Raw genomic sequence first — 28,000 nt, forward strand, 5'->3', positions numbered from 1 at the left:
TATTAAAAGCTTGTTTCAGGAACCACAAATCCTGCAGTGATGTCAAAGCCAAAGGTGACCCAAACACCCCGGAGAAAAACCGAAATCATTCCAGTCTTTAAGCCGCTCGTGGTTTTGTATGTTACACAAAATAATAGCGATGGATCTGGCAGTCCGATAGCGGATAAAAAGAGCAAAACTGATGCTATGCAGGCGATTGTCATTGAGAGTACATGTTTACCAGCACAGTCGATGTTTTATTCAAACACATTTTTCACCATGAATGGCAGATTTGACATCACGTTTATGTTGTTTTTTTTTTTTATTTCATCGTTTTTCTATAACTTATCCAGGAAGGAGTTAACAGTGAAAGCAAGTTTATAAATGAAGAGAGATCAGGCGGGAGGGTTAAAGTCGGGCCTATAGAGAGGGAAAGGTGCTTCGTAAAAGAGAGAACACTGACATCAATCAATAACTGAATGCTTTAAAGAAGCGTCTAATTACAAAGCCCCCGATGGTAATACCACAAAACAGCACGTTACTAGTCAAAAGGAACTTGAATCGTGGCACGAGTTTCTCCCTTCAAATCGAAATTTCCCTTCCACTGATAAAAAGCAACACTTCACTGCAAGGTTGAATAGTTTTTAAAACGCTAATGCCCCTTTGAACCCACCCGACGTGGCCTGCCGTAGGACTTCGTGTTTCTGTGAAGGAAAGTTACAATAAAAACTTTACATCTGTCAGCACAGAGATCTCCATAAATATATCAAGACAACTGAACATCAGTCAGAGGAAACTTCCTGGAGAGCAGAAAGATGAGGGAGGAGGAGGGGGGGAGGAGGGGGGAGTCATAATATCACATGTACACAATCTACACCTGGCCTAAAGTCTGCTGTCGCCGTGACGATATTACAGCAGGTTGGCTTTTTTTACATTAATGGCACACAATACATTTAAAAAACAGAGTAAACACTTTTTAAAAAGTACACGATCCCAGTTCTTTTCCACTAAAATGAAATAAATAAATGAGATGAAACGTGTTCTCGAGTCGTTCGACACGAGACAGTGATGCTGTAAACACACACACGCACACACACACATTTACAGGTATGACGTCCGCACAGATTCCTTCAGCTGACTTGTGAAATTTGGGCTAACCAGCGCCCTGCTCGTCGTTTCTGTGTTCGGTTACAGTACTTTATGGTCAAATACTTAATTGAGGCTCTGGATGAAAGCAGAAAAGATAAAAGGAGAGGAGAAAATACACGAGACGGTTGATCCAACGAGGTGGTTTTCCCTGCAACTGTACGTCCTAAGGTAGTAAACATCTTCACGGAGTAAACACGCAGAAAGGGACGGAGCGGCTGCATCCCTCTCCATCATACTGCAGCTCCATTCTGATTACTTTTTGTTCCGGTTTTCGAACTATTTTAAAATTATTTTTCACACTCGATGTCGATGAATCCTGTTCGTCGTCACTTTTTTTCTTCTTCTTCACACAGGTTGTTCATAAAAAACAAAAACAAAAACAAAACAACACCTAAGTACCAGCTTTAGGCTCCTTCACAGTCCAGTTTAGTGCAAAGAGAAGACGCGCTCCAGTGACGGTTACGGTTGTCTTCCACTCATGTCTTTGCCAGGACGTTGGACCTGATGGGACAGAGACGACAAGAGGAGGAGAGTTGATCATATTTGCCTTTTTAAATGCAAAAATCTTTATTTATGGTCATCATCGTGGTGGCAATAACATATTAACCTAATTGAATAATGTATCTGATCTCTGAATTTACATCTACTGATTAACGTTTGGAGTCAACCTGATGATTGCCACAGTTAATCAACTTTAGAAAACACAAAAAATGGCCACAACTCGGTCAGTTTTACAGACAGTAAGCTAAAGTTTGCTGTGATCTTAGCTGAGAGTCTCTGAAATATAATCCAAGCACAGATCAGGTGAGATGGTGGGCGACACGCCTTCCTTCAAGGAATTTCAATGAACAAGTTCTCACCTGAGTGCTTTCCATCGGTCCTTCTCTACCTGGTTTTCTGGACTCTCGCTTTCATAGGATGCAAGATAGAGCCCTGAGGACGAGTGAGAGGAGAGGGGAATAATTAACGAAACACGATGAAGAAAATCTATTTCGCCCAGCATATTGGAAACTCCTCTCCAAAACGTCGCACAAGCGGCTCTACAAACCTGAAGCACAGATCAGACATGTGTTAAATGCTAATATTAGCATTTAGCACAGGTCATGTGCTAAATGCTAATATTAGCACGGTAATTTATGATTATTAGATCTAAACACAAAGTCCACTCAAGGAATGGGGCTGATTTTACAGATATTTGACCTGATAACCAAATATTAAACGGCAGGAATCAATTAAGTTCCTGTATGTTAACTGGAGGGCAACACTGATGGAAGTGCTTGTATGGTGTGGTGCGTGTCATGTCTATTAAACGGTTCTCACCGTCCTCGCTGAAGATGGGAGCCGTGTGGAGGTAGTGTAGGATGGCCTGATCCTCCTCAAAAGGACACTCCACCTGCTTCCAGGTCATGAACTCCCCGACTTGTCGCGCCAGCTCCATAAATTTCTAAACAACAAGTAAACGAAACAAAAACGAGCAAACATTCAGATTGATTGATTGATTGATTTAGGGGAAGTGTAAAGCCTGATAATCAAAGAGGAAGACTTAGAAGGAAAGGCACCTCAAAGTTGACGTGGCCGTTGGGCAGGCGGTTGGCGCAGCCTTCATTCAGGAAATAAATGTCTTTTATCAGCAGGCTGAAGAAGGGAATCACGATCTGAGGAGGACCAGAATGTATATTGTCATTTATATAGAAGAAATTATGAATTAAACCCAATAATCTCTCAGAGTATTAGTGACGCTCAAGCCCCAACCTTTTCTCGGTTGCTGTTGGCAGTCTGAGAGCGATGGGCAGCGCCCCTCAGGGCCGTCCTGTAGTTGTAGAAGTTGCCTGTAGGGTCCATCTGATGCTGAAACAGCCGACAAACAGTCAGCTTTGGATTTTTTACCCACCCTCTAAAAGCCTGTAAAAGTGAACGGGTGCCATGACTTTACCTCAAGAATGAAGAACTTGGCTGTCTTGACTTTACCCCAAGTCTTCTTCAGTCGGGACACAGGAGTCATATTCATGCCAGCTACAGGAAAGGTTTAGCTTTTAATACTAGAGCAACTGTGACTTTGTAGCACATCTTTGTCTCGTGAAACAGACAACTCACAGATGATGGCCATGAGGGAGTTAAAGTTTCCGATGTTGAAACACTCTCTGGCCACATCAATGAAGAACTCGATGACCAGGGCCCTCTGCTTCTTCTTTGCTGGCTGTAAAACACAGACAAAAAATATATATATTTTCCATCCAAATTCAATAAATTCTTTCAAAGTAAACGAGATCCATTATTTTACTGATACAAACCAAATTATTGTCAGAGAGATTGTAGTAACTAAAAATATCCACAAGGGGGCAGTGATGCTCTAACATATAAGCTTCAATTACCTGCTGCCCCCTCATATGTAGATTAGCAAATGATAAGGCACAACATGACTGTGCACATATTCTAATATGTCTTTCTAAATATGCAGTACTTTTCAAAGCCATATCTCAGAGAATAATTTTATTCTGTTGTTTGTTCTTCATGGTGAAAGATGTGTTGAGTTCTGAGTGTTTTTCCTCTAAACTCCAGCATCAGAATCAGAATAGCTCTTGGTGCTGTTTTTCTTTTTCCCTGCTCACCATGCAGATCTCTGTTGCCACCAGGTAACACAGCCTGTTGAACCAGCGGACATAAGCTTCCAGGTTGGAGGTTTTCTTCTTCTGATCACTGAAACACGGCTGCTGGTGATACACACACATGCACACACACACACACACCAGAGGTGAGGAGAGGAAGCACTACCGTGGAGAAATGTATTGGCATTAGTAGGCTTCCTGTCTAAAGGCCGACCCCCGAGTGAAAAAAAGACAAAGACATGACAGAGGTGGTGGAAGGCAATAGAATCTAAATATATTTAGATATAAATCTAAAGGTTTATATCAAATGTTTAACATTAGACATTTTTTTCTGACAGCTTTAGATTGACCATGGGTTAAAGAGGGTTTCGATGAGTGAGGTGGCGGTTTTAGACATTAATCTTCTTTTATGTGCTGCTTCCTTCGGGCTGATGCTCACTCCTGACAAATCACCCCAGCACATACTTTATTACTGCTCCTGTCTCTTCCAATCAACGGATTCATCTGGCGCCCCATTTAAGCGCTGGATTGAATATGTGTCGCAGATACACTCAATTCGAATCTCGCTCGTCAAAAATAACATGTCGGTATCCACGTAATATTATCCCCCGTGGGACAAATGGGAACACATTTGCTATTCATGAGGACAGATTTCTCATTACAGATCACAACCGTTCAGTTGGAAATGCTGACAAATCCTAATTCCAGTTTATAATTCTGCCACAATATCTGTTTTTGTTAATAACAAAATCATTTTTTTAAGTCAAAGTGATGTTGTGATCATCCAAGTAAAATCATAATTTTACAAATGTTATTCATTTGAATAAGAGTTTAGACGAGGCGGAATATATCGCACATATTTTTACCTACACGGGTGGAATTAGCAATGAGCAGATTATTCTAACATGCTATATGACCAAACAGCTATCTGCTTTTCTTATTTTGTGTGAATTTGACAAACAGCTGTCAGTGAGAAACGAACACAAGACTCTTCAGTTTCACAGCGATTCTCCATCTTATCTGCGACATCAACCGCCAACGAACCGCGAACGCTAACAGTTTTAAGTTCTCAATAAAAAGGCCTCGAGTGAGAACTGAAACAATAACATTTAATGTATTCGCAGCTACTATTTTCACAAGCCAAGCCTGTCTTTACAGACACCACACAGCAGTGATCTTACATTTAATTACACAGATATATTTGTGAAAAAGCGCCAACCGCTCTTATTGTACATGAAATACTGAAAATGATAAGTTTGATTTTTGTGTTACTGAGTCGAGACATCCAAACCAAACTAATAAATGTAAATGTTTGTGTAAGACGAGTTTCTGAAGCTTAACTCCAGATTACAGTCTAGATGTTTTAAGGCTTTAATTAAGTCTTTGTCTTGCTAAATATAATAATGGTTGCAGTTTTTTTTTATAACTTTTATTTGCTTCTAGTTTGTAGTTTCTTTGTGCCTCGTTACTCCCAGCTTCTCACGCCTGTTGTTCATTCAGTAATCACTCCTCTCACCATATATATACTTCTTGTTTTCTCTGTACAGGTTTGATGGTACTGGTTCCCTGTGAGCTCTCTGTTTTATTTTAAAATCTTGTTTCTCTTGCATTGTTTTTAAACCCAGCCATATCAAATATATACTCTTATAATAATGTCTGTATTTCTCTGACTTCTATGCATAGTTTTTTTTTTTAAACAGAAAAAGATTAAAGAAAAAGTGTGCAGAAGAGGATAGCTTGTTTTCAGAAAATTACTGCTAATAAGTTAACGAGAAGTCCAAAGTTTGGATGATATTTGCTGTAAAATTCATTTTTATGCACCAAACAGTAAATATTGCTGAAAATACACGGGTAACTGACGGTGTCAGGTAAAACCTGGTAGTTTGAAACATAAAGTTTATGAACACTGATCACATTTTCCTGACTATATGTTTGGTGACTTTCACCTTTAAAACCTCAGAATCATGGCTACAGAAAATGTCAACTCATCACTTGGGCTTTTCACAGACAAAACAGACACCAAAACACACAAATCGAATAAAAAAACAGAAAGAAAGTTACAGAAGTTAAAGTTATTTACCGATTTTATTCTTCCTATTGCCTTACTGCAATGGGTTTGAGCATTGAATGTTGCAAAACATCCAGAGGTTCACTAATCTAATAATACATATATGAGTGTTTGTTCTGAAAATAGTCCTAACAAAATGACTCATTAGTGCACAAAATAAAAGCTTACCTGAGTTCCATCCAGTGGGTCTTTCTGAACAAAGGCTTGGACAAACTCCTCTGGCCCAATATGGCTTAAATGTTCCTGGAAAACAGACACACGCTAATGTTTTTATGGATTCACATCAATTCCCCCCAGGCTTACCGTTACCATAGCAATTATTTGCTCACATTTCCTGTTTTATCAGATCTTTACTCAAATAATTAAAGATTTACATTACGGGAATTTGTTTTTTGTTGCAACAGTGCAAACATATTTATGTCCCTATACAGCACGGGTACTATAAGAACACACACACACACACACACACACACACACACACACACACACACAAGCAGTCCCTTTAATACCAGTTTCATTTCCGTAATGGAAGCCAATCAATAAAAGGAAGTAATGACTCACTGATGTGACTCACTGGTATCATATTTCCACAAAGTGACACTTGAGACAATATTCACTTCTATTAAAAAACAGCAGCCAACTCGCGTGTGTGTGCAAATCACAAATGACTCAAAGGACCCATCACACCTTGAGATAAGATCCAAACCCAACACAGAAAAGGAGAGTAAGACAGCAGCACAGCAACTATTACTCACTACTGATGTGTTGCTAAAACCTTTTTAAGACATTTAAAAAAAAACAGAATGTGTGAACTGCGCATGCATGTCTGTTTTTTGTTCTCTGTGTGTGCGTAAGTACAAAGCTGTCAAGTCATATAAATCCGCAGCAGTTTTATCCTCTTTGTCTGCAGCCTCGGGCACATTGCTTGACTTCTGGGGTGATGTCACAGCTCAGACGAGAGGACAGGCTTACTCAGGCATGCTCAGAAAGTGCACGCACAGACACACGACCGCCCTCAGACACACGTGCCCCGATCGAGACGCACACGAATAAAAAGCTAAAAAGCGCCATGAGTGGACTGCGAGGGATGCTGCAGAGACCCTCTTGTGTATATTTAGTGAAATTATTCCCTTTGTTCCTCCTTTTATTGCGCTGAGTGAACGGTTGTTGATGCAGGACTGGCTATAAAAAGTAAAAGCTGCAAATCTTGGCCTCCCATCATGCCGTCTTTTTCACGTTTAAGGCCTTGACATGGACTAAATCTCCACTCATGCTTCATTGTTCTTAGTACCTTAACACTCCTCCAGCATCCTTTCCTCCCCCACCCCTCGTCCATCCTTGTTATCATCTATCCTATCATCCTATCCTGACCTCTGTCTAACCCCTGCACCGATCTCCCTCCCTCCCTCTCTCCCCCTGGACCCACCAGCTCCACGTGGGTGAGCTGCTGTGCCAGCGTGTAGGGGTCATTGCAGATGGAGAGAATGTCCTTCTGTATGGGTGGAGGCTTGGTCTTGAAAGCCACGAGCTTGGCGGAGATGGAGGAAGCGTTGAGGGAGACCTTGACGACGCTCTCTTCCCCCTGGCTTATCAGAGCCAGCCTCTGGCTCAGCTTCTGCAGCATCTGGTTCAGGGTTTTCCAGTACGCCTGGAGAGGGAGAGGCAGAGCTATCAATAACATCTTTGATGAATAATTTATTAATGGCTTGTAGATTAGTGATAGGCACGGATCAGAAGAGCGTGTGGGCTGCCAAGTTGTGAGCCCTCGTGCCGCTGCTGAAACAGGAAGCTAGGGCTTTTATTTTTAACCAAACATACAGTATTTTGTGTCACTTTAACAAAAGTATTTATACCACTAACATACTCGAATCCACCACTATTTAAAGCTAGAAGTGTTCTTTTTATTTCATGGCATTCATCAAAAAGATATAGCAAATAAATATTTCTATAAAAAAAATAACGAGTCTGTGAAGTGTCAAAATTACGTGAACTGGGTAAAATTATATAGTAATAAATAAAGAGATTGGAAGACCAAAACAGGATACAAACACTTTAAATTACAACAGTTTTTATCTGTATCTGTATTTTTGTTGTTTTAATTTTTTTTCATTTTCAGTTGAATAAAAATGTCAATGCGATTTGAAATTTATACATTTACTTAAAAAAAAACCACACGATTGTTTCCGGTTTTGTAATAAGTTTAGAGCTTTTGTTTTGTTGCCATGGAGATTGAAGATAAACCACTGGGAGTTTCTCATTATTTTTCCAATCCAAGCCTGTTTTTTTAAGCGGGACAGTCAATTTTCAATCAATGACACACCAGAGGATGTTCTAAACGCTAAAAAACATTCAACTCCGTGGTTCCCAAAGTGGGCGGCACAGCGGAGCAGCTGTTGGCGCTGTTCCCTCGCAGCACGAAGGTCGCAGGTTCGCCTCCTTTCTGCACGGAGCTCATATGTTCCCCGTGCACGCGTGGGTTTTCTCCGGGTACTTCGGTTTCCTCACGTGGACCAAAATATTGAATAAGAGGAAAGTTAGCAATCCCAAAGGGGGAGAAAGAAGTATTTGCATCTTGTTGTGTCTCCGTGCCCCACCCTCCAGATGACTGTTCTCACAGGCCACTGGGTCAGTTTGCCTCACACATGACCCAGAGCCGCAGCTCCCACATGTCTGCAGTCAGCCAGATGCAAATAGCAGCACATACATCACCACCCGTCCTCCCTCCACTTTTACTACTCTTCCGCCCTGATTTCATCACCCCCTCCTTCTCCTCTACCTTTTTCTCCCTCCCATCCCCCGATTTCCTCCATCCATCTCCCTCCTTCTATTCCCCCCCCCGAGCTACAAATAGACCTCTAATATCCTTCCTTCTTCCCTCTGCTGCATTGTAGGGTTGTGTAACAGCTGGGCTGTGGCTACTCAGCCCACACTGACACTCTGACCCTGTTCTTCACGTTCTACAGAGGCGGCGGCGGTAATAAATCATCATTTCTAACCACATCTGTTTCATAAAGCAGCCTTTTCTCGCTTCGAATTTGTCAAACTTGGATGCCAGGTAGGAGGTTGTTGATGTCACTTTTCTGTGCTCGTTTTCTGACATGCAGGGAAATCACAAATCCTAACACGTCGGGGTAAATCCCCTGGGGATAAATACCCCTCGGGGTAGACTCAGGGATTAAGAAACTCAGGTCCCCTGATTGGAGCGCAAGTGAATATTTTCCGCTGCCAAAACGCCAAAGCTTAGCGCTGTCAGTCATTGTCAGTCCTCACCCTGAAAAACGCATCCGCAGATCGGCTCACTACGTATCAAAAAAAAAAAAAAATATGACACACTGCCAACCAAAACATCCTGACTAAGCGTCTGACAAGTTGGAAGCGAAAATGTGTAGAAAAAAGGTAAAAAAAAAAGAAAAAGAAAGTGCAGCACAAACTGCTGACTCCTTCAGTAACTGGTCATTTTAGGTCAACATCTTTCTAAAAATGGAAAAAAAAATCCCCATTGTAAATAAAAACTAGAGTTTCTGAGGAAATTTTGAAGGGTGTCGACGCAGCTGCTGTGCAAAATGATAACTTTGTAATAATCGAAACTAAAACCGAACGCCTGCATTTTAATGTTTGAAAAAGTGTAGAAGAAGTGTGAAGAGGACCAAGTTCAGAAGGAAAGGTAAAGCTGCTGCAGTGGCTCGTTAGGGTCACCATGGTAACCACACGTCTGGGTCTGTCACTCCCTGAAAAGTAAGCCTTGAACAAACGGTGTGTAAAATCGAGCAGCAGAAGCCTCTAGTCACACATGAACCTTAACATACAGTACATGTTTTATGTTTTAAGTGATATGATGAGTTAAAAAAATCTTTTACTTTCAGTTTTGAAGAGACTATTTTGATCTGAGAGAAAACCGTTAATTTATGAGAGAAAACCGTAAGTCCTACAGCAGTGAGAGACACACTGGGTGAAAGAAGACAAACATGTGTATGTTTTGAGGTATAACTGGGATATGTACCATAAAATTTGTGGGAGTAAGAAGAGTTTGTTTGCAAAACAAACAAATAAAAAAAAAAGACAATTTTAGCCAGCTTTAAAGTTAGAGTGACATCATCAACGGTCAGTTGAACATTCTGTGGAAAAATCTCACAAAAAGCACAAAATTTAAACCGAGATTTTGTCAAAAAACGTAAAAGATATCAAAAATATCAGTTCAGACATGGAACACACAACTTTCTGTGACCTACTTAGACTTGTTTGTACTGTAAAGTATTCCTGAGCTGCAGAGCTCCAAAGAGGGCTGGGGTTTCTCATCTGTTTCGCCAAAATCTTTCATATGCATTTTTTTTGCAAGTTTTGTCTACATTGTTCGAAGTACCGCTATCAAAAGTCACAGCGCACTATTCCTGATCGAGCTGCGTGTTTTGGTGTACACGTTGCACTTTTTATTTTAAATGTGCACGACAAGATCCAGGAAAAAAATGTTTCTAACAGGACAGTAATGAGGGTGATTCAATGCTTACGCAGCCACAGCCTTATTGAGTACCTCATCACACGGAGCTATCCTGTGGATGATGTCCTTCAGGTGCCCGACCATCTTCTCGTCCCTGAAATCCGAGGGGAACGTCTCTGTCCACTCCGTCAGCAGCTGCAGGATCTTGGGCCCAAACTTGCGAACTTTAGCCTGTTGTTTAGCAAACACAAAATCTCCTTGTACTTGCAGAATTGAGCAAGATCGCTCACACACAGAACATGAGTATGACTGAACGCTTTTGATGCTGCAGTTCATTATCCGGGCTGTGCACACGCTGGAACGTGTGTTTACGCGCGGCGCAGGGCTGACCGTGTCGAGCGGGCTCTGATCCAGCTGCTGCTGCTTGATGCACAGCTCACACACCCTGGCGAGAAGCTCCGACGGAGGAATGAACAGACGGGCGCTCAGCAAGAAGGTAAACACATAGGCTTTCTGTCAAAAGGTCAGAAGGAGACGTTTAGTCACGCATTCCCACTGCATCTACAAAAACAATCCCGTTGTTTGAAATTAAATAAAGCAGGAAACACTTTAGTCAAAGACCTGGGGCCAGTGATGGGACTGGGAGACCTGAATGGACTGACAGAGCTTAAAATAGGCGCAGTAGCTCTGATCATATTGTCTTTTTTTTTAGATTTTCTTTTCTGTAAAGCATAAATTCGTGAATAATTGCCTGGAAAAAGAAAGAAAACCCACACAAGCTGATGAGTGAACATCACGGGTGTAGGGCGGCACCGGTGAAACGGTTTTAGAGTTTTAACTTTGAATAACGTTTGGTGAAACGCTGAACATTTTATGGAGACAAACTGCTACCTGCACACTGAAACTGTCAGCGGTGAGTTTCTGTGTTACAGGAGGTTCAAAGGGAGTTCACCTGTGTCACCTGTCAGACATGCATGTGATGTCATCAGCTCAACTGTTGCCAGGCAACAAATGCAACACCCCATTCTCTTAATCTGCCTCTCTTTCTACGAAACCTTCCAACAGTTTGTCACCTGATTCTTATTTATTTGCCACTTTGTTCGATTATTTTTATTTGTCTTGACTAACTGAAAGCTCCACAATCTAGTTTAATAAACTATTATTTGGTTTAATTCAGCAGTAACAGCGACATAATTCAGTTTACCTCGGGGTAGTAGTCCGCAGTCGGCACCAGGTTCTGGATCAGGGTGTCCAGGGAGGCAGAGGTGATCGGGGGCCCGTCGGCCAGGCAAGCCCCGGGCCCCGGGCCTTCCTGCGGGGCCTCCTCCTCCTCCCCCCTGGGCTCAGCGCAGGCCAGATGAGGGCTGAAGCCACTGGGAGTGGTAAACATGGTGCCTGAGCACACAGTCTGGGGCATTCCTGACTATGACACAAACACAGAAAAAAAAAAAACACCAATCAGGGCAGAGCGAGGAAGAGGAATTAAGTCGGTTTGTTTTGGGGAAAATGAGCGGAATGCAAATGTGGTTCCTGTTCGACGCCACCACATCTACTTTCCCATTAACAGCCACGTACAGTGAATAAAACATTGTTTGTAACCGTTAAACTGCTGCGCGCGCAGCCAGATCGGTTCTGCAGTTTCCCCCCAAAAGAGTAAACATGATGACTGAAGATGAACTTCATTTCATGGTTTACTGAACACTGGCTGAACTCGACTCCTTTCGGAGAACGTCAGTGTCTGATGAGTTCCTGCGCTGCATGGAGCTCTGTCGCAATTATTACCCAGCTGCCTGAGTGTAAATCTTTAATGTGGCAGGAAAAAAAAAAAAAAACTTGCATAACTGATGATTACTTTGTTAACATGAGTAAAACAGCTGGAAAACACAAATAGTGATTCATACTTTCATATCGTCACGGTGCTGTTTTAATGCTGTTACCTTTCTCTGCAAAGATTTAAGATGTTGATGCACTGACATTCATCTCATGGGTCTCAGAGCTGAATATCACTTTGAGCAAAGGCACGTGACACCTCCACATCAGGAAGTATTGGGGTTGTCTCAAAAAACAAGTGATCCGGATCACAATCCTACATTTTTTTTAAAAAATGGCCTTGGCGGAGGGTTGTGATCTCTATGTGCTTCTAGTTTCTGTATTTATTTGGTTTTTGGTCAGCCTCTGAAAGAAACTACACATAGCAAAACAACAAGCAATTGAGAGGTTAATTATTTTATTGTAAATGTTTGACTTTGCTCTTATGTTACTTTGCTGTTTATGTTTCACTTTACTGTGTATCAGGTCTGAATGGGTTCAGTGGATAACTAACACCTTTTCTCTGGAGTTTCTTCAGCCCTATGTTTCCTTCGTACCCTTCTTCTTCTTTCCTCTCAGTCCATTCACCTGATGAGCCGCCGCTATCATCCGGGTGTAAGTACCACCCCCACAACAGCCGGCGCCATCTCCGCTCCAAAAAAGACGAGAGAACAAATGAAAATGGGTCACTCAGTTGCCCTGGAGACTGCTGTTGCCTACGAGTATTTGTGTGGCCTCCAACACCGTCCTGTGCGACTGCGGCTTGACAAAAGCTTCAGGTTTTGAAAAATCAACCTTCTTTGCCCACTGGACCTGAGCTACAAAAAAACCCCAAAGAGCAATGTGATTTTGAAGAGTTCTGTCGTCTGTGCACGTTACCCCGCAGCTCAGCGACTCTCCTTTAGGACCATGCATGAAAATACAAAGTTACAGCCAATTTTGTATCATTTCTAGACATAAAAAAAAAACTGACATAGATCCCCCTCCGCCCGCAGACTTCACAAGAAAGCCAGCTAACCAGAAAGTGGGACCTTGAGCAACACTCAGTGGTAAACACAGAATATTCTTCTTGCTGTTTGTAGCCACAACAACAACCACGGCTGGTGCAAAATGCATGCAAACGTTAGTTCCTCACATGAAGCCAAAAAGCTGACAAAGAAGTCCACCTAAAATGATCACATTAGCTGCACTTAACCTCCCTGAAATCTCCACGCTGAAGAAATGTTAACAGAGAATACATCAGAGACAATATACCAACATGTGGCCACATCACAAACAAACACTTGAGAAAACTTATTCAAACTCTGCGTTTGCTGCTCTGATTTTATCCCCCGGTGGTTTTAGATGAAGCACCATTATGGGCCCCTGGGGTGAAAGGTCGCACCCACAGCCCCATGCCGAAAACGCGCTTGTCTTTCAGATTTTTTTTTTCCTGTGTGAGGGATTCATCTTTTTTTTGTTCCTCTACATTTGAGCACTTATTCATGCGCTCGTGCACACCTAGACGTAAATCCACGCGGACAGGCACACAAAAGGCCAGGGGGCGGGGGGCGGGGGGGAGGCGGCCTTTATTTGAGCTGGGTTTGTGGCCCTCCTTCCTGCTTTAACTGCCGACACAGTCCACATGCTTCTCATGTCCGTCGCAGCTTAAAGAGGGCCGGCGTGTACCTGTCGGCTGCGGCGGCCTGACATTTGAGTCTGAAAGAAGGCGTATCGTCTGATGCCCTGAAGGGAAAAATTTGGAACAAAGATCTTGCGTGGTTGGAGTTCGTGTCGGGGACGATCCTCAGCTGCTGTCACACCAAACTGTGGCTCAGTGTCTGTAAAAATGACTGAGTCGTAGCCATTTGTGTGTTAGCTAAGCTCCATTAGCTGTGGCGCCCATCTTGGATCAGTTTGGCTCCAAACATTAATCATCTGTTGGGGTATGTTCAATGATTTTTCTCTGAGAGTTTCATTACCATCCATCCACTTGTTATTGATGTATTTCGCATATCACATGCGCGTATAACTACATAATCGCCCGCCTTTCTTTCAGCAGTGAAAACTATTATAAATAACTGACACTGACTCTGTGGGGAAACCCCTGCAAGTCGGTAAATAAATGAAGATTAAACCGTTTCTTTTTGAGCGCCTTAAAGAGGAGTGAAACCCAGCTTCGCCCTCCTCAGGCTCTGATTCATGACTTCAACACTGCCTGTGTGTCAGGTTGGATCAGTGCGGAGGGGTTGTACATCCTGTATTAGACCGCTTATTAAATCACGGCGCATTTCTGATCTCGTTAGTCACAAGAACTGACAAATACTCTAAAGCTTCCGCAAACCGAGAGCATTTCTCTCCTCAGTTTCCAGAAGCTTCTCCATCGTTAGCAGATTGGTTCAGGCCTTAAGGATCGAAATGTCTCCGCGCAGACTTCGCCAAAATTTGCTCCTTAATGATAAGCATTAAAAAAAAAGAAGAATCTGCATTAATGGGAGAAGATGATGTTTTTTTCCCACCAGAACATGGACCAAATCCATGAAGCTGTTCTGCAGCCTCGTTGTGTGTTTCTCCATCAGTTCTGTTTAACAGCCTTTTTTTTTTTGTTGCAGCCAAGGTCACAAACACTCGCATTTTTCAACAATGTTTCCTCTTTGGTCTCATATTTTATATATCAGCTGATGTACAAAAAGCTGACTTGTTCTCTGATCCTTGTAGTTTAGCTAAAGGCAGAGTAGTTTAAAAACAAACAAACAAAAAAAAAAACTAAAATGAAAGTCAGCAAACAGGCTTAAACAAAATCAGAGAAGGCAACCTAATATTAACTAAAAGCGACAATTAACAGGTTATGTTTGAGCTCACCAGAGGGAAGCAGTTCAGGTGTTTAAAGTGTGTGAAATTTATAGTTTCCGTTTTAAATTAAAGATAATCGAGGGGAAGCTGCTTAACAAGTTAAATCCAGGGTTACGTGCTTCTCTTATGATGTAACGCACCTTTCTGGCCAACCAGGCTAATCAAAGGGCTTTACAACATAATCTGTGCCCTCATTTCCTCATCCACACACACATTCACACACACACTCTGCTACGTCTCTACACAGCTAATCGGAATAAATCCTTTTATAGGGACTAATCAGTGCTTTAGATCGCATTCATACACGGATGGGGCAGATCGGAGGCAGTGAGGGGTTCAGGGACATGTTGAGACATGGCTGCTGCCAGGAATCAAACCTCCAACTCTCTTACTGGAGGACGACTGACTGCTCCAACCACTGATCCACAGCCGCCCCAGCATCATGCTTATATTTACAGCTGTGAAAAAACATCTATAAAATATATCATCACGCAGCTATCGGCTTTAAACATTTCATCTTTGATGGGCTTCATGGCAGCTGAGAGTTTAACATCAGGGTTCATCTGAGCAATTTTAGTTCAGACTCCACACAAAGTAAAAAAAAGAAAAAAGAAAAAGTGGAACAGGGGCGTTAGTTCTGAGCGAAGTCGGAGCGAGCGTGCAGAAGATCTCTTTAATCAGAGTTTCCTCCCAAACTTTGAGTAAAAAGGCAATTTCCTGCCGAAGATGAAAAGACAAAAAACACTTGGGCTCCAAATCAATATGTCCCTCGAGACTCTGGCTAATTCCTGCTGGAGATAATCTGCACCGCTGTTGTGTTTATTTATTTATTTGTTATTATTATTATTTTTTTTATAACCAGTTGTAGATAAGAGTAAAATCTGAATTCAGCATCAACTCACAGTGTCTGAACCTGTTTTATGCAGCCCCGTGGGACAGATTTTAGTCTTTTTTAAACATTGGCAATTTTTTTTTTTGTTATTTTGTCAAAAATATAAATAGATATATTTCAGATTTTACCAGCTTTTGTCAAGCAGGTTTTGTCGCGTCCCTGTTTGCCGTGAGCTAAAAATGCTTAAAACATTTCCAGAAACAGATATCTACCAGAATTTCTGATGACTGATTGAGTTTTGGCCAATTTCCTGTGAAGCTTCATCTTTAGAAACATTTTTTATAAGAAGGAGGTCATATCTTTGGACAAATACAGCTTTTTGTAGGGTGAAAGATAATCAAACTGTGTTGATAACAGAGAAAAAAACATTCACAGTATGCTAATTAATCAAAAAGCCATCATGAAACCCTTCAGTGTGCGGAGTCTTACAATACTACGCTTAAGTAACAGAACTACAATCAGCTGACTCGTATCGTGTTTCTTCGGAAGAATTTTTAAACTACTAAGAGTTCATGTTTGGTGTGGTTGTAGCTGAGAGTCATCCCCAACAAAGGCCCCAAGAGCTTCTCGTTATGCAAAACCTTTCCCTTAATATTCAGCATTAACCCTTAGAGTTGACCCTGTTTGTCTTTTAGCAAAATATCTCATGAACCACTGGATGGATATTAACGAAACTCTCAGAGAGTAATAATTAGATGCGCATCGACAACTGATTGACTTTTGGAGCCAACACAATTGAAGATGGCTGCCACAGCTAATCTATATTAAACAACACAAAAATGGCTACAACTCGGTCAGTTTTACAGATACTGAGCTGAAATTTGATTAGTAGGTGTGACTCATTCACAACAGAAATATGCACATGTTGTGAATGATGTCGAAAAAGATCACACATTATATTACAGGGTTTGACTTAAAAGGGTTCAACGTCAGATGATTTCTTTTTTTTTTTTTTTGCATTTTCATTCAAATGTTCTAAAACATATTCATTCCACCTGTTTCTGGCAGTGTGTAGGATCCGTCCCCAGCTGTATTTTGTTTTACGACTTGTTTCTCGGAGCACTAGAAGCTCCCACTGCGCCTGTCACAGCGCATCACTGCTGCATGGAGAAACACATTGAGTAAGAAAGCAGCTAAAAACAGGTGAGTGTAGCTGTGTGTGTGCTCTTACAACCCCTCCACCCTCCTCCCCCAGAGATCTTCAGCTGTCAGCCAATGACGGCCCCGCTCTCCGTCTAGACAGCCTGAGATGTGTCATTGTTCGGGGCCCCCCCCCGTTGCAAGTCGGGCTGTTATCGGTGCCATCGAGGGATCCGCCTGCTTTGTTCTGTCACGACTTAAAGAATGGCGCGTGTCTGCAGACGCGCCGTTTCTGTCAGCACCCTTGACTGCCGAGCCGCGAGGTGTGTCTTGACGGAACAATGGCCTCCCTGCCACCATCCAGAAAGCTTAAGGCTGTCAAAACGGCTTCGCTTTGTTAATCTCCGCCTTCAAGATGCTTTTTTCTTTTTTTTTCTGCAAAACCGATCCCGGCAAGACCCGTTTCGCCAAAACGACACCTTGCTGACTCTTTCGCTACTGGACGAGAACGATCAGCAGCCAAAGGATTGAGTAGAACCCATCTCACCTCTGTCTGATTTGTGTCGTCAAAGGGTCAAAAGGTCAAAGATGAACAGTTGGGGCAGATGGAGTACAGGAGCAGCTTTTGTGACCACTCAGAGTCACCCATAGGTTATAATACTGATGCTGAGCTTCATTTTAAACTTTGCCTTTAATGTAGTGTCTCCATCGCCACAGAGGCGTATTCACACATTGGCGAGAGAACAACATGCGTGTTCTTTTTTTTTTTCCTGCTTTGGTAAAGTCCCTCGATGCTTATTCTAAATTTCCAGGCGGCCGTCTCACCGTCACTCAAAATCTAAATTAGGTGACAGAAACATTTAACTGCAGGGGGAATACCTGCGTCCTTATTATAGCTGCTGAAACAGCCCCCATCCTTTTAAAATGTCATAAATGAATAAATAAAATAGAAAAATAAAACCCCACAAATATTCCTGTGTGGGCCTGAAATTCTTTGTAAATAAATGTTTCAAAGTTAGTTTGTTTTTTATGTCCACAGGTGTAAGCAAAGGTCAACTCAGTTCAGAATCAAAGGGTAGGGAGATTTATATATACATATTCTAAATTAAAGCATTTTAAGAACTGTTGGTTTATGATAAAGCTGTTTTTATAGTTTTCAGTCCTAATGAGATCTCACAACCTACAGATGCAGTCAGACGTTTATATCCATTCATCAGACACTTTTGGGCTTTAATGAATGATTTAAACAGTAACCAAGCTTCCTGCGTGTTTCTGGCTGGCTCTGTGACCACTCTTCTGAGCAGAATCCGTTTAGTTCATTTGAAATAATTGGTTTCCTGGCTCGGCTCTGGCTTTTACTCATCGTTCACGTTTGCAGCAGTGCTGAGTGCCGAAGGCCATTCCTGAAGCTTCCCGTTTTGTCCGATCAGAAACCAGTTCTGACACGTGTTTGGGATCGTTGTTCTTGGAGCATCCAGTCATTTTCCAGGCTCCCACCGTGCAGCTGCTGATTTGAAGCGAAGGTAACGAATCTGGAGGTGGACCTCCTCCTTCATGATTCCACCCACAGCATGATGCTACCACAGCCATGCTTGGTAGTTGGTTCAGTCTTCTTAGGTTTGAAAGCCTCACCTTGACTCTTGCAAACATCCGTCTTGTCATAGTGGCCTAACAGCTACGTCTTTCTTCTGAGGGGCTCCTTTCTTGGACGGCACCCTCTCAGTCCATGAGGACTGCGGACAGAGACACCGGCAAAGTTTTCAGCTCAATTTGAACTCCGTTTCTTGGACTTCCTATTTGCTGTGAGCATTAGCCAATCCAACAGGTGCTGTCAAACTAATTATTTTCAGGCTGGCAAAGAGAAACTACCAGCTGCGGTCAATCCCGATCACCAATGAGACATTAACAGGCCTTGGTTTTGTCAAGTTCAAAGACATGGCAGACCTACTTATCAACAGATTTCGGGGAATATATGTGCGTAACGGGCTTGAGCTAATTTTGAGAAAACAAAACAAAAAAATTCCATTCAATAAAATAAACTCAAACTCCCAGTTCTTGGTTTGAAAAATCCTTGACGTTGTGTGCCGTGTGGCCGCTCCGCCCTGGGAAAATAAAAGGTTCAAATAAACCTCTGACAGCCTGGATTTAATGACATTCATGCTCCTGGTGAGTGGATGTAAACTTCAGATCTCTCCATTAATTTAAAACAAGTTAAATGATCTTAATTATTAGGAGAAAAGATCAAAAACTGTTGAATAGAGCTGAATGTGTCGAGGCGTTTTGGTTTTTCAGAGCAAACACGGTGAGAGAACTCACCGTCCGAGAGCACAGCAAATATCCGGTGCGACATTTTGTTTTGTTTTCATCTCTGCATCCTGGTTTCAGTGATCACAGACAAAGCGAGCCAGAAGAAGAGGAAGAAAAAAAAAGTGGTTACAGCTATGACTTCTCTCTCGCTTTAGAGCAGGGAAACAGCCCCTGGGTGGAGCGCAGCCTGTCGGGGGGGGGGCTCTTTAGGTGTGACATGGTGACATGACGGCCTCTCTCTCTCCTCTGCAGACAGCAGCTCCCTCCACATCCACAGATTTGCATCATCCAACGCCTCCCGTCTAATTTGGGATCCACGTGTTCATCCCCTTTTACACACCGTGGCTTCCGCACTTCATCTATTTTGGGACGGCGTTCTACAAAAGCACACACTCGTGTATTTTTGGGGCCTGACACTGTTTTGTGTACCTCCAGAGGATTGCAGCTTTGGCCTAAATTTTTCCACGCCGTTCTTTGAAAGCTGAAACCTTACCGGACAGAATAACGGACCTCTGTCGCGGCAACGTGGATTTAAGTGAAAGTAAACATTTATTAGATTGTCTTCATGACTTTGCCTGTGTTTGTTTGTCTGTACCGTTAGAAAAATATCTCATGAACTGCTGGACGGACTTTGATCAAACTTTCAGAAAGCAACCATTGGGTGTATGTCTGTAACTGATTCATTGGCTCAGTCAGTTTTACAGAAAATGACGTAAAATGTGGTGTGGTAGTAGTTGAGACTGATTCCCAAAACATACTCTGAGCACTAACAGATTACACAAGATCTTTGCTTAAAATTGAGAAATTAACCCACTCTGTCAGTCTGTTAGCAAAATATCTCATGAACCACAATGCATTTTTTAATAAATCTTTCAAGAAACGGTTACTGGATGTAAACCTACAGATGATTAACTTTTGGAGACAACCCTATTTAAGATGGCCGCCACAGCCAAATGGCATTTGAAAACACAAAAATGGCTATAAATCAGTCAATTTTACAGATATTGAGCTACAATTTGGTGTGGTGGTAGTTGAGAGTAATCCCAAATACATAATCCGAGCAATACACATTGAGTGAAATCTTTGCTGAAATCTTTAGCATAAACTCTTAAGAGTCAACCCTGTTTGTTTGTTAGCAAAATATCTCATGAACCACGGGATTAATTTTAATGAAACTTTCAGAATGTAATTAATGGATATACATCTACAATTGATAAATTTTTGGAGGTAATCCAATTCAAGATGGCCGCAACAGCTAATCAACCTTTTGTCAACACAAAAATGGTTATACCTCAGTGAATTTTGCAGATATTGAGCTAAAATTTGGCACGGTGGTAGCAGACAGTCATTCACAACACATCATATTGCAATATTGCCTAAGATCGCACATATTGTTTTTTATGATTACAAAATAGTTAAATACTGTAATTAATTAAGATGAATTAAGAAGTTTGGCAGAAAAGAGGGCGGGTGATAGGCATTCTATCAAGGAATGCCAGGCCTTTAAATCTTTGACATTATATCACTCATATTTTCCTTGTAAATATGCCTTAGCTCGGCTCCTCTCATCCTGCATCTGAATCTCCAACGTCCTACTTTTCGCCTGTTCTCGGTCCGGCCGCCTGTGCAGATGGCTCCGCGGGGTTCTGCTCTCCCAGCAGGAGCTGCTGGCTCGGGAGGCTTTTTGGCCCTCTGCCCCCCCGACCATCATCCCCGATCTCTACGGGAACCCAGGAACGTGTCCTGGCGTCCAGGGCGAATGCTGAGGCACCCGGCTCGAGCCAATCTGGCCGCTGAACTGCGAGTGGCTGGCTGGCAGAGCTGACAACTGCGAAACTACAGAAATACCACGCATGTCACTGCGCACACAAAATCCCTCCATTGCTCTTGGGTAGGGGTGTGTGTGTGTGTGTTTGTAGAGGAGCAGAGTGCATGCACAGTTGCACCCACCCAGCAGCCAAACATTGAATTAAATTAAAAGCCAAGCATTCCTTGAAGGAATGCATATCACCCGCCACATTTCATGCCAGAGATTTAGACTAAGATCATCTTATACTGAGAAATGACAGTTGTAGCTGTTTTGGTTGAACCTTAAAAGATAACTTTGTGCGATCCCATGCGATATGAGACGTTGTGCTCCGAGTATGTGTTGTGAATGACTCTCAGCTACTCCCACATCAAATTTTAGCTCATTCTCTGTAAAACTGACTGAGTTGTAGTAAGTTTTGTGGTGGCCATCTTGAATAGGAGTGACTCTAAAAGTCGATCAGTTGCAGATGGGCATCCAATAAATGCTTCATGAAACTTTCATTAAAAGTCCCTGGACCTGTTCATGAGATATTTTGCTAACAGACGCACGGTTGACGCCCACAGTTAATGCTAATGTTTTAGGCAAAAAGGTTGCACAATGAGTAGTACTTGCAGTATGTGCTATGAAGGATTCTCACCTACAACCACACCAAAGTTTGGCACAATATCTGTAAAACCGACTGAAATATAGTCATTTTTGTGTTTTCTAAGATCAGTTGGTTCTGGCAGCCATCTTAAATCGTATTGGCTCCAAAAGGTTATCAGTTGTAGAGGTACGTCCAAACATTACTTTCGGCAAGTTTCAGTAAAATTTGTTCAGTGGTTCATGAGATATTTTGCTAACAGGCGTCACAGCTTCCTGCTCATTCCTCCGCCCGTCGCTGTGCTCGGAGCCTGACGGAAGCTGGAACCACGACCAACAATGACACTCCTCAACTGGCGGTCGCTGGAATTCCCCCGCGGTGTTTGAGCGGCTCACAGTCCGACACCTGTTCCACACCCACCATCGCCATCCGTGCAATGCTTACCGGGAATTTCTTTTCTATGAATGTGTGTGTGTGTGTGTGTGTGTGTGTGTTCATTCTCATTCCTGAGTGCAGCTGTGTGCGCGCAGGCATTCTAGTTTCTGTGTACGTTCTCACTGAAAAGCCGGAGCGCAACAACCGATGTCATCTGTTTGTAACCCTTTCGCCGGGCGCTGCGGCTACGCTTCAGTGTCTTCTTAAAGGGATAGTCTGGCCATTTTTGAAGGGATGCTCTGTCATATGGTTATCAATAATTATCAGCATGAAAAACCCAGAAGTCTTTCGTCCCGGCTAGGCTAATGTCTAAACAAACCATGGCCCGTTAATCAGGCTTCTAAAACTGTTTCTAAAAACGACCTGTGTGAAAGAACGCTACATCACCCAGTATTAACCCACTGCACTTTGGGCGCCATCATCAGTTTAGTTTATTGCCGTTCCTAACTGGTGAACATTTGGCCAAGCATTAGCCTAGCTTGGACAAAGACTTCTGCCCTCTTTGTCCACACTCCGTTCTCTACGACTGAAAAGCTACTAACTATTAATAGTTATTTAATAGAACATCACGTCAAAATTGCATAATTATCCCTTTAAAGCAAGCCCGACTGAAACGGAACGAAAGTGCAGTCATCTCAGTACGGCACAACCTGAATGATACACTTAGATGAAATCAAAATCTGTGTTATTCCATTAAGCCGTTGATTTTTGGAGACCAGCTCCAAAGGTTGAGCGCCATTACTCACCGACTTTCAAACACTTAACCTGCGCGGAAAGGCACTCCTCCCAATCCATTTTTCCGTATTTGGCAGAAACGAAAATGATGTACTTAAAACGCACCGAAGGTCTCCAATCTAATGACGGTCCTGGGCAATTTATCGTGCTGCTCGGAGATAATTAGAGCTGAGCGGGGGGGGCTCTGTTATCTAAATGCACCAAGTCCTGTCATCCACAAAATGCTTTTACAAAACAGCCATGTTTAATTCATGGGATTCAAATTTGGAGCCAGATTTAATGTCCCTCTGAGTGTGATCCTGCGTCTCTCGTGAAGAGGCATCGATTCACCACAATTGCTACTTATGAGGAACCACCTGCTGATAAAATGGAAGGAAGAAGACGCAAAGGAAAAGCAAGAGAAGTGACTGAAGGAAGAAATGCTCGAATGCATATCGCTCGTTCAGCTGGCTGTGGCGGCCATCTTAAATTGGCTTGACTCCAAAAGTTAATCAGTGGTGCATGTCCATCCAGTGATAACTTCCTAAGAGTTTCATTAAAACCCGTGCAGTGGTTGCCAGCAGACAGACAGGAGCAAAATCATTATCGTCCTTCCCCCTTTGACGGCGGTCGGTGAAACCAACGCTTGCGATAGAGAAAAGCTAAACTGAACAAAGCTCACTGATGCTCCGCATCGTTTAAAATCAGGCTCTTCTCTTCATCGGACCTGCACGGTAACCACCGCGCAACTAATGAGCGAGACAGTAACAGATGCACGCCTAATAACCACACAGTACTAATTTCATCTTGGCTGCCGTCGTTCTTCTCGCTGCTCATTACAGGCAGCACGGGCCGAGGCTGGGCGCCGCGTCGGAGCCGATGTATGGCGTCAAAGCCAACTAATTAGCGCCACGGCCTGGTCTGTTCACAGTACATGACACCGTGCGTTGATAAAACCAGGCAGACGTTGATATAAAATACAAGGTTTACCAGTTGGAGTTTTGGACTTTTTTTTGTTGCTATTTTTGCACGTGGTAAAGTGGTGGCTCTCGTGCTGATTAGGCTTGCTCACAACAAATATCGACTGGCGATTTTTTTTGAGTTTCCTGCTCAGGGAAGCTGTTATCATTGGAGAAACATGTCGCATCTCGTAACTTAACATTTCCACGTGAAATACTATTAATATTTACGTCTCCTGTAAGGGATTCTTCACTGTAAATGGGATCGTTTCTTGGACACTACTCATGATCTTTTCAGGACAGGTTTTAACAAAGGCAATGGCTCATTTGAAGCAAAATATAAAGAAATAAGGAAAGGCTCAAGTACACAATAATCACAGTTTGGTTTTAAAGTCAAGGGTTGTATGTTTTCAGTACGGTTACCTTAATGAAACAAACAAATGTATATAGCATACATTTAGGTACATGCTGTAGGTATAAACAGGTGTTTAGCAGAAGCTTTGGATAAGTCGTGAAGAACTGTTTCTTGTTCCTGCTTTTATAATGCTGGTATAATTTGCTGGCTAAAACACTGATGACAGGGTAACGCAGTTCTGTCGCTTTCAGCTGTTTAAAACTGACGATTTTGACAACAAAGTGTGTTCACGTGTCTGCTGCTTTATGAATGTGGCCCCTCCTTGTTAGCGCGGGGCTGTTTGGAACGCCACAGACAGCTGGGTTTGCGCTTTACTTCGTTTTGTCACCGTGCCAGTTAGGTTTACATTCGGGTGATGCCGTTTTGTAGCGATTAGGTTCGACGTGGAATTACCCCGTCCGTCGCTGTTGAACAATGTCGACATGGGAGCTCTTGTTCGATCCGCCTTTCTGTGTCCTGCGTCACTGTAGTTCATCAGGAAAACCATAACGCTCCTGGACATGACATTGGGGGTGGGGGGTGGTCCTCAAGCTCTGGTCTCTGTGTTCTCCGTAGCGTTTTGTTGTGGTGCCATGTGCTACGTTTTAAAAGTTGACCAGCCAGTATTGGTTGAGTGAAGTTGGTCGACTGAACATCAGAGTGAGTTTTTGCTGATGTCCGGGTCCCTCTCTGCTCTGGTATTAAGGATAAAGATAATTTCACTGCACATTTAGGTCAGCTAACTAATTTTGAGATGTTGCTGCTTATCTCAGATTTCAAATATTAAGCAGAACTGCATGTGAATGATATCAATCGATACTACCCAAAATAAACTATTGATAATAAATGCAAACAAGTGCTTCTTTGTGAATTTGTTACAATAGCAAAGCTCAGTAAGCATGGTTTTGTATCTGAGGTCAGTAAAGGCTCTACTGCTTGCTCCATGGATTTACCAAACACGGGGGATCTAATCATCCTCTACTGACGGTTTTGACCCCAGCGTATCCATGAAGACTGACCATCAGAATGACAGCATACAAGCTCGGAGGCAGCTAAGTGCAGCTCTGGAGAGCACAGGCCGTTTCCATGGAGTCAAGGCGGTAATTAGCTGCCTGTTGAGTCTCCACTGTGACCCCCCTCACTCCCCCCGTTTTCTCACTTGTATTTCACCAAAATCCCCATGTTTGTCCTCCCTCTTTGTGTCTCCGTCTCGTGACAGAGAATCCAGCTCTGAGTGACGCCGCCCGTGAAGTCCATCTGCCACAACCCGTCAGCCCCCCCCCCCATCATCCTTGAGTCAGTGGCAGAGCTGCACATCTGAGGGATGGCCAGATGCACGTCACAACGCTGGGGCCCTCAATCGCTCAAGCCTATCAGGAGCAGGGTAGACGGTTACATTAAATGTGAAAAAAAAGAACAGAAACTTGGCAACCATGTAGATTGTTTCAATCATCGTGAAACTGAATGGAAGGAATTCCAAACCACCTTAAAGTATGACTGAAACTTTTTTTGAACTGAAATTAATTAGTCTAAAATTCGGAGCTGTGTTCGGACTCCTCTGACACAAGACAGTGGAGGAATTCTGTCACGTCCGTAGAGCAGCACGGTGAGTGATCTACAGCACGATTCCTCCACACACACATAGACACAAAGCCCTTCCCCCAAACACACACACACCCATAAACCTTCGAGAGGACATAAAGCTGTCATTGCAACCAGACTAACAGCTCCTGTGTTTACCTCCCAGTTGACCTGCCCTAAAAAGACCCTTCCTTGCATCTGCGTCTCCACTGGCACACTCTGTTCTTCCTGCCGGGGAACACGGTGGCACGTCACACCAAGAGAATGCCCTCGTTAACGGCGTGCATGCTCATTATTTCCCTGCAGACTCTGCCTGATTCTAAAAGGAAACACATCGGCCCGCATGTTACCGCCGACTTCTGACCGACCTCTGCTCGAGTGGCTGACACCTGCACCTATCACCCCCCCTCCATCATCAGTGCTGTTGGTACAAGCTGTCCTTTCGCTTCAGATCCCTCCTTACTGCTGAGGGAAGCAGGCCTATAGAGGTCTGAGCACAGACAAGGTCAACTGTAGCGGTAACCCTGCTGAACAAAGAGCCGCTCCATCACCAGAGTGCAGAGGATGATGATGATGATGATGATGACGACGAGACCGGATTGAAATCGCTCCTCGCTTATCAAGAGTTGACTGACTTACAGCTTCTCATTTTCATCCCGACCAATCAGCAAGGACGAAGAAGAATAAGCAGAATAAGAGACATAAATGTGTTTCCCCACCTCCCCTGCCGCTAAGAAGACGCTCAGAGAGAGACAGAGAGCAAACATGGTAAATGCAACTCCTTCTCAGTTTCATTTGCGCAGTAGGGAGCATCTCAGGGTGCATTTTTCTACGGGCTTTAATGAGTGGTGTGCAAGAAGCCCCACTCCAGCGCTCAGCTCCTGGGGGGCCTCGAGGGAGGGTGAAGTAGGGTGGGGTGGAGTAGGGTGGGGTGGAGTAGGGTGGGGTGGAGGAGTTGAGGATGTGGGAACAATATGCTGCTGTAGATTCTCAGACGTCCAGAACACGGTGAGTCCAAAGCAACGGGACTTCTGTTCCCGTTAGGGAGACGTTTCATTTCCCATCCGGAGAGCTTTTTCAGCTCAGTTAACCAGTGAATGAACTGAAAACTGACCAGTGAATAAATTTAAAAACTGAGCATCGAATTAATTGAAAACTAGCCACTGAAATGAAAATTCACAATTAGATGAACTGATAATTGACCATTCAATGAACTGAAAACTGACCACTGAATTTAATTAAAAAAATTACCACTGAATAAACTGCAAATAGAACTGAAACTTTACCATTAAATACAACTGGAAAAATGTCTTCAGTGAACAGAATAAACCCCAGTTGGGCTGTTTATAAACTGTCATGGCACAGGGAACAGATTCCAGGAACAAGACGTGGCCTTACGAGTAATATCAACAACCTGAACTCAGTTTATTTATTTTTTCCCCACCTAACTGGTTTCTTCCACTCTGGAGTAAGCTGTGGGAGGCAGAGGGAGTAAGGAATCCTTCCGGCCTGTGTTGGGAAGATGCTGCATAGAGTTTCAGGTGAGGAGGATTTGGGATGCTCCAAGTGGGAGATGCTCTTTCTCTCTTTCTTTTTTGGTTTAATTTCAGGGATGAAATCAACAGTTCTACACCTGTTTCATTTTTTCCCTTTCATAAAAGAAACATTTGCTTTCACAGAGAGGCTTCGTTCTGACTTTATTTCTCTCATCACGTCATATTTAAATGTGTCAGAAGACGCAGTGGCCTCCGAGTCTACACCAGATCAGGCACGCGCTGACTCACCGTGATGCTCTCATGGTTGTAAAGTGATGCAAGGCAGTGCGCGCGGCGGGCCAGCACGAGACTGACTTATGATGTCATCACTCCAGTAAAGTTCCAGCTGTGACCTGATCACTGTACTGACGGCGGGGGTGCCTTAAGATACAACACCAATAATGCGCACAGGCGCGCGCGCCCAGGCTGAGGGCGTGAGTGCAATCTCAATATGCAAATACGGGAGTTTTCTCATCTACTCACCAGCACTACACTCCGATCCCCATCTTCTGTCCGACGTGAAAGCAAATATATCCCCGATGTAGTCACAGGGCGGCTTGCTCCGCCGGCATGAGAGCAGGAGAAGTGACTCTCTGATCGATCAACCAGGAGGAAAATAAATAAATGGCTTTAGTTTAAAGCTCCGGCCGCCTCTGGACTGGCGTGTGCGCACGCGGGCGGAGGGCTTCTGTGTCTCTGTCTCTGTCTCTGTCTCCGTCCCCCGGCGGCGTGCTGAGAGTCCTGTCCTGCGTGCGTCCCGGAGACACGGAGAGCCGTCAGGTACATCCGCCAAGTCCTCCGAGCCGAGCGGCTTTCACGAGCAGGAGGACTA

General features: G+C 43.3%; 1 protein-coding gene across 4 annotated transcripts; it reads right to left on the bottom strand.

The window, feature by feature from the left end:
- Nucleotides 1–230: 230 nt before the first annotated feature.
- LOC108240609 (ras-GEF domain-containing family member 1C) lies at nt 231–27,998 on the bottom strand. 4 transcript variants are annotated; one of them, XM_017424197.3, is made up of 14 exons: nt 27,652–27,998; nt 11,442–11,660; nt 10,628–10,750; nt 10,331–10,468; nt 7,229–7,450; nt 5,971–6,045; nt 3,738–3,839; nt 3,223–3,325; nt 3,062–3,141; nt 2,881–2,976; nt 2,688–2,783; nt 2,449–2,572; nt 1,989–2,061; nt 231–1,629 (listed from the first exon to the last, which is right to left on the bottom strand). In XM_017424197.3, the coding sequence occupies exons 2-14, from the start codon at nt 11,652–11,654 to the stop codon at nt 1,605–1,607; spliced, it is 1,470 nt and encodes a 489-aa protein (XP_017279686.1). In that variant the 5' UTR covers nt 11,655–11,660; nt 27,652–27,998; the 3' UTR covers nt 231–1,604. The 4 variants fall into 4 exon arrangements, with proteins under 4 accessions (XP_017279686.1, XP_017279687.1, XP_037833295.1 ...); XM_017424198.3 differs by having other exon boundaries at nt 3,738–3,836; nt 27,652–27,997; XM_037977367.1 differs by lacking the exon at nt 10,628–10,750 and having other exon boundaries at nt 3,738–3,836.
- Nucleotides 27,999–28,000: the final 2 nt, after the last annotated feature.

Source organism: Kryptolebias marmoratus, linkage group LG9, assembly GCF_001649575.2.
Source record: "Kryptolebias marmoratus isolate JLee-2015 linkage group LG9, ASM164957v2, whole genome shotgun sequence".
Classification (NCBI taxonomy): domain Eukaryota; kingdom Metazoa; phylum Chordata; class Actinopteri; order Cyprinodontiformes; family Rivulidae; genus Kryptolebias; species Kryptolebias marmoratus.

Excerpts from the sequence above, each read along its gene's own strand:
- LOC108240609 (XM_017424197.3), bottom strand. The coding sequence starts at position 11,654 with ATGCCCCAGACTGTGTGCTCAGGCACCATGTTTACCACTCCCAGTGGC. Across the intron at positions 2,573-2,687 it reads ACGGCCACGTCAACTTTGAG|AAATTTATGGAGCTGGCGCG; the intron begins GTGCCTTTCCTT and ends CTTGTTGTTTAG. Across the intron at positions 1,630-1,988 it reads GACCGATGGAAAGCACTCAG|GTCCAACGTCCTGGCAAAGA; the intron begins GTGAGAACTTGT and ends CTGTCCCATCAG.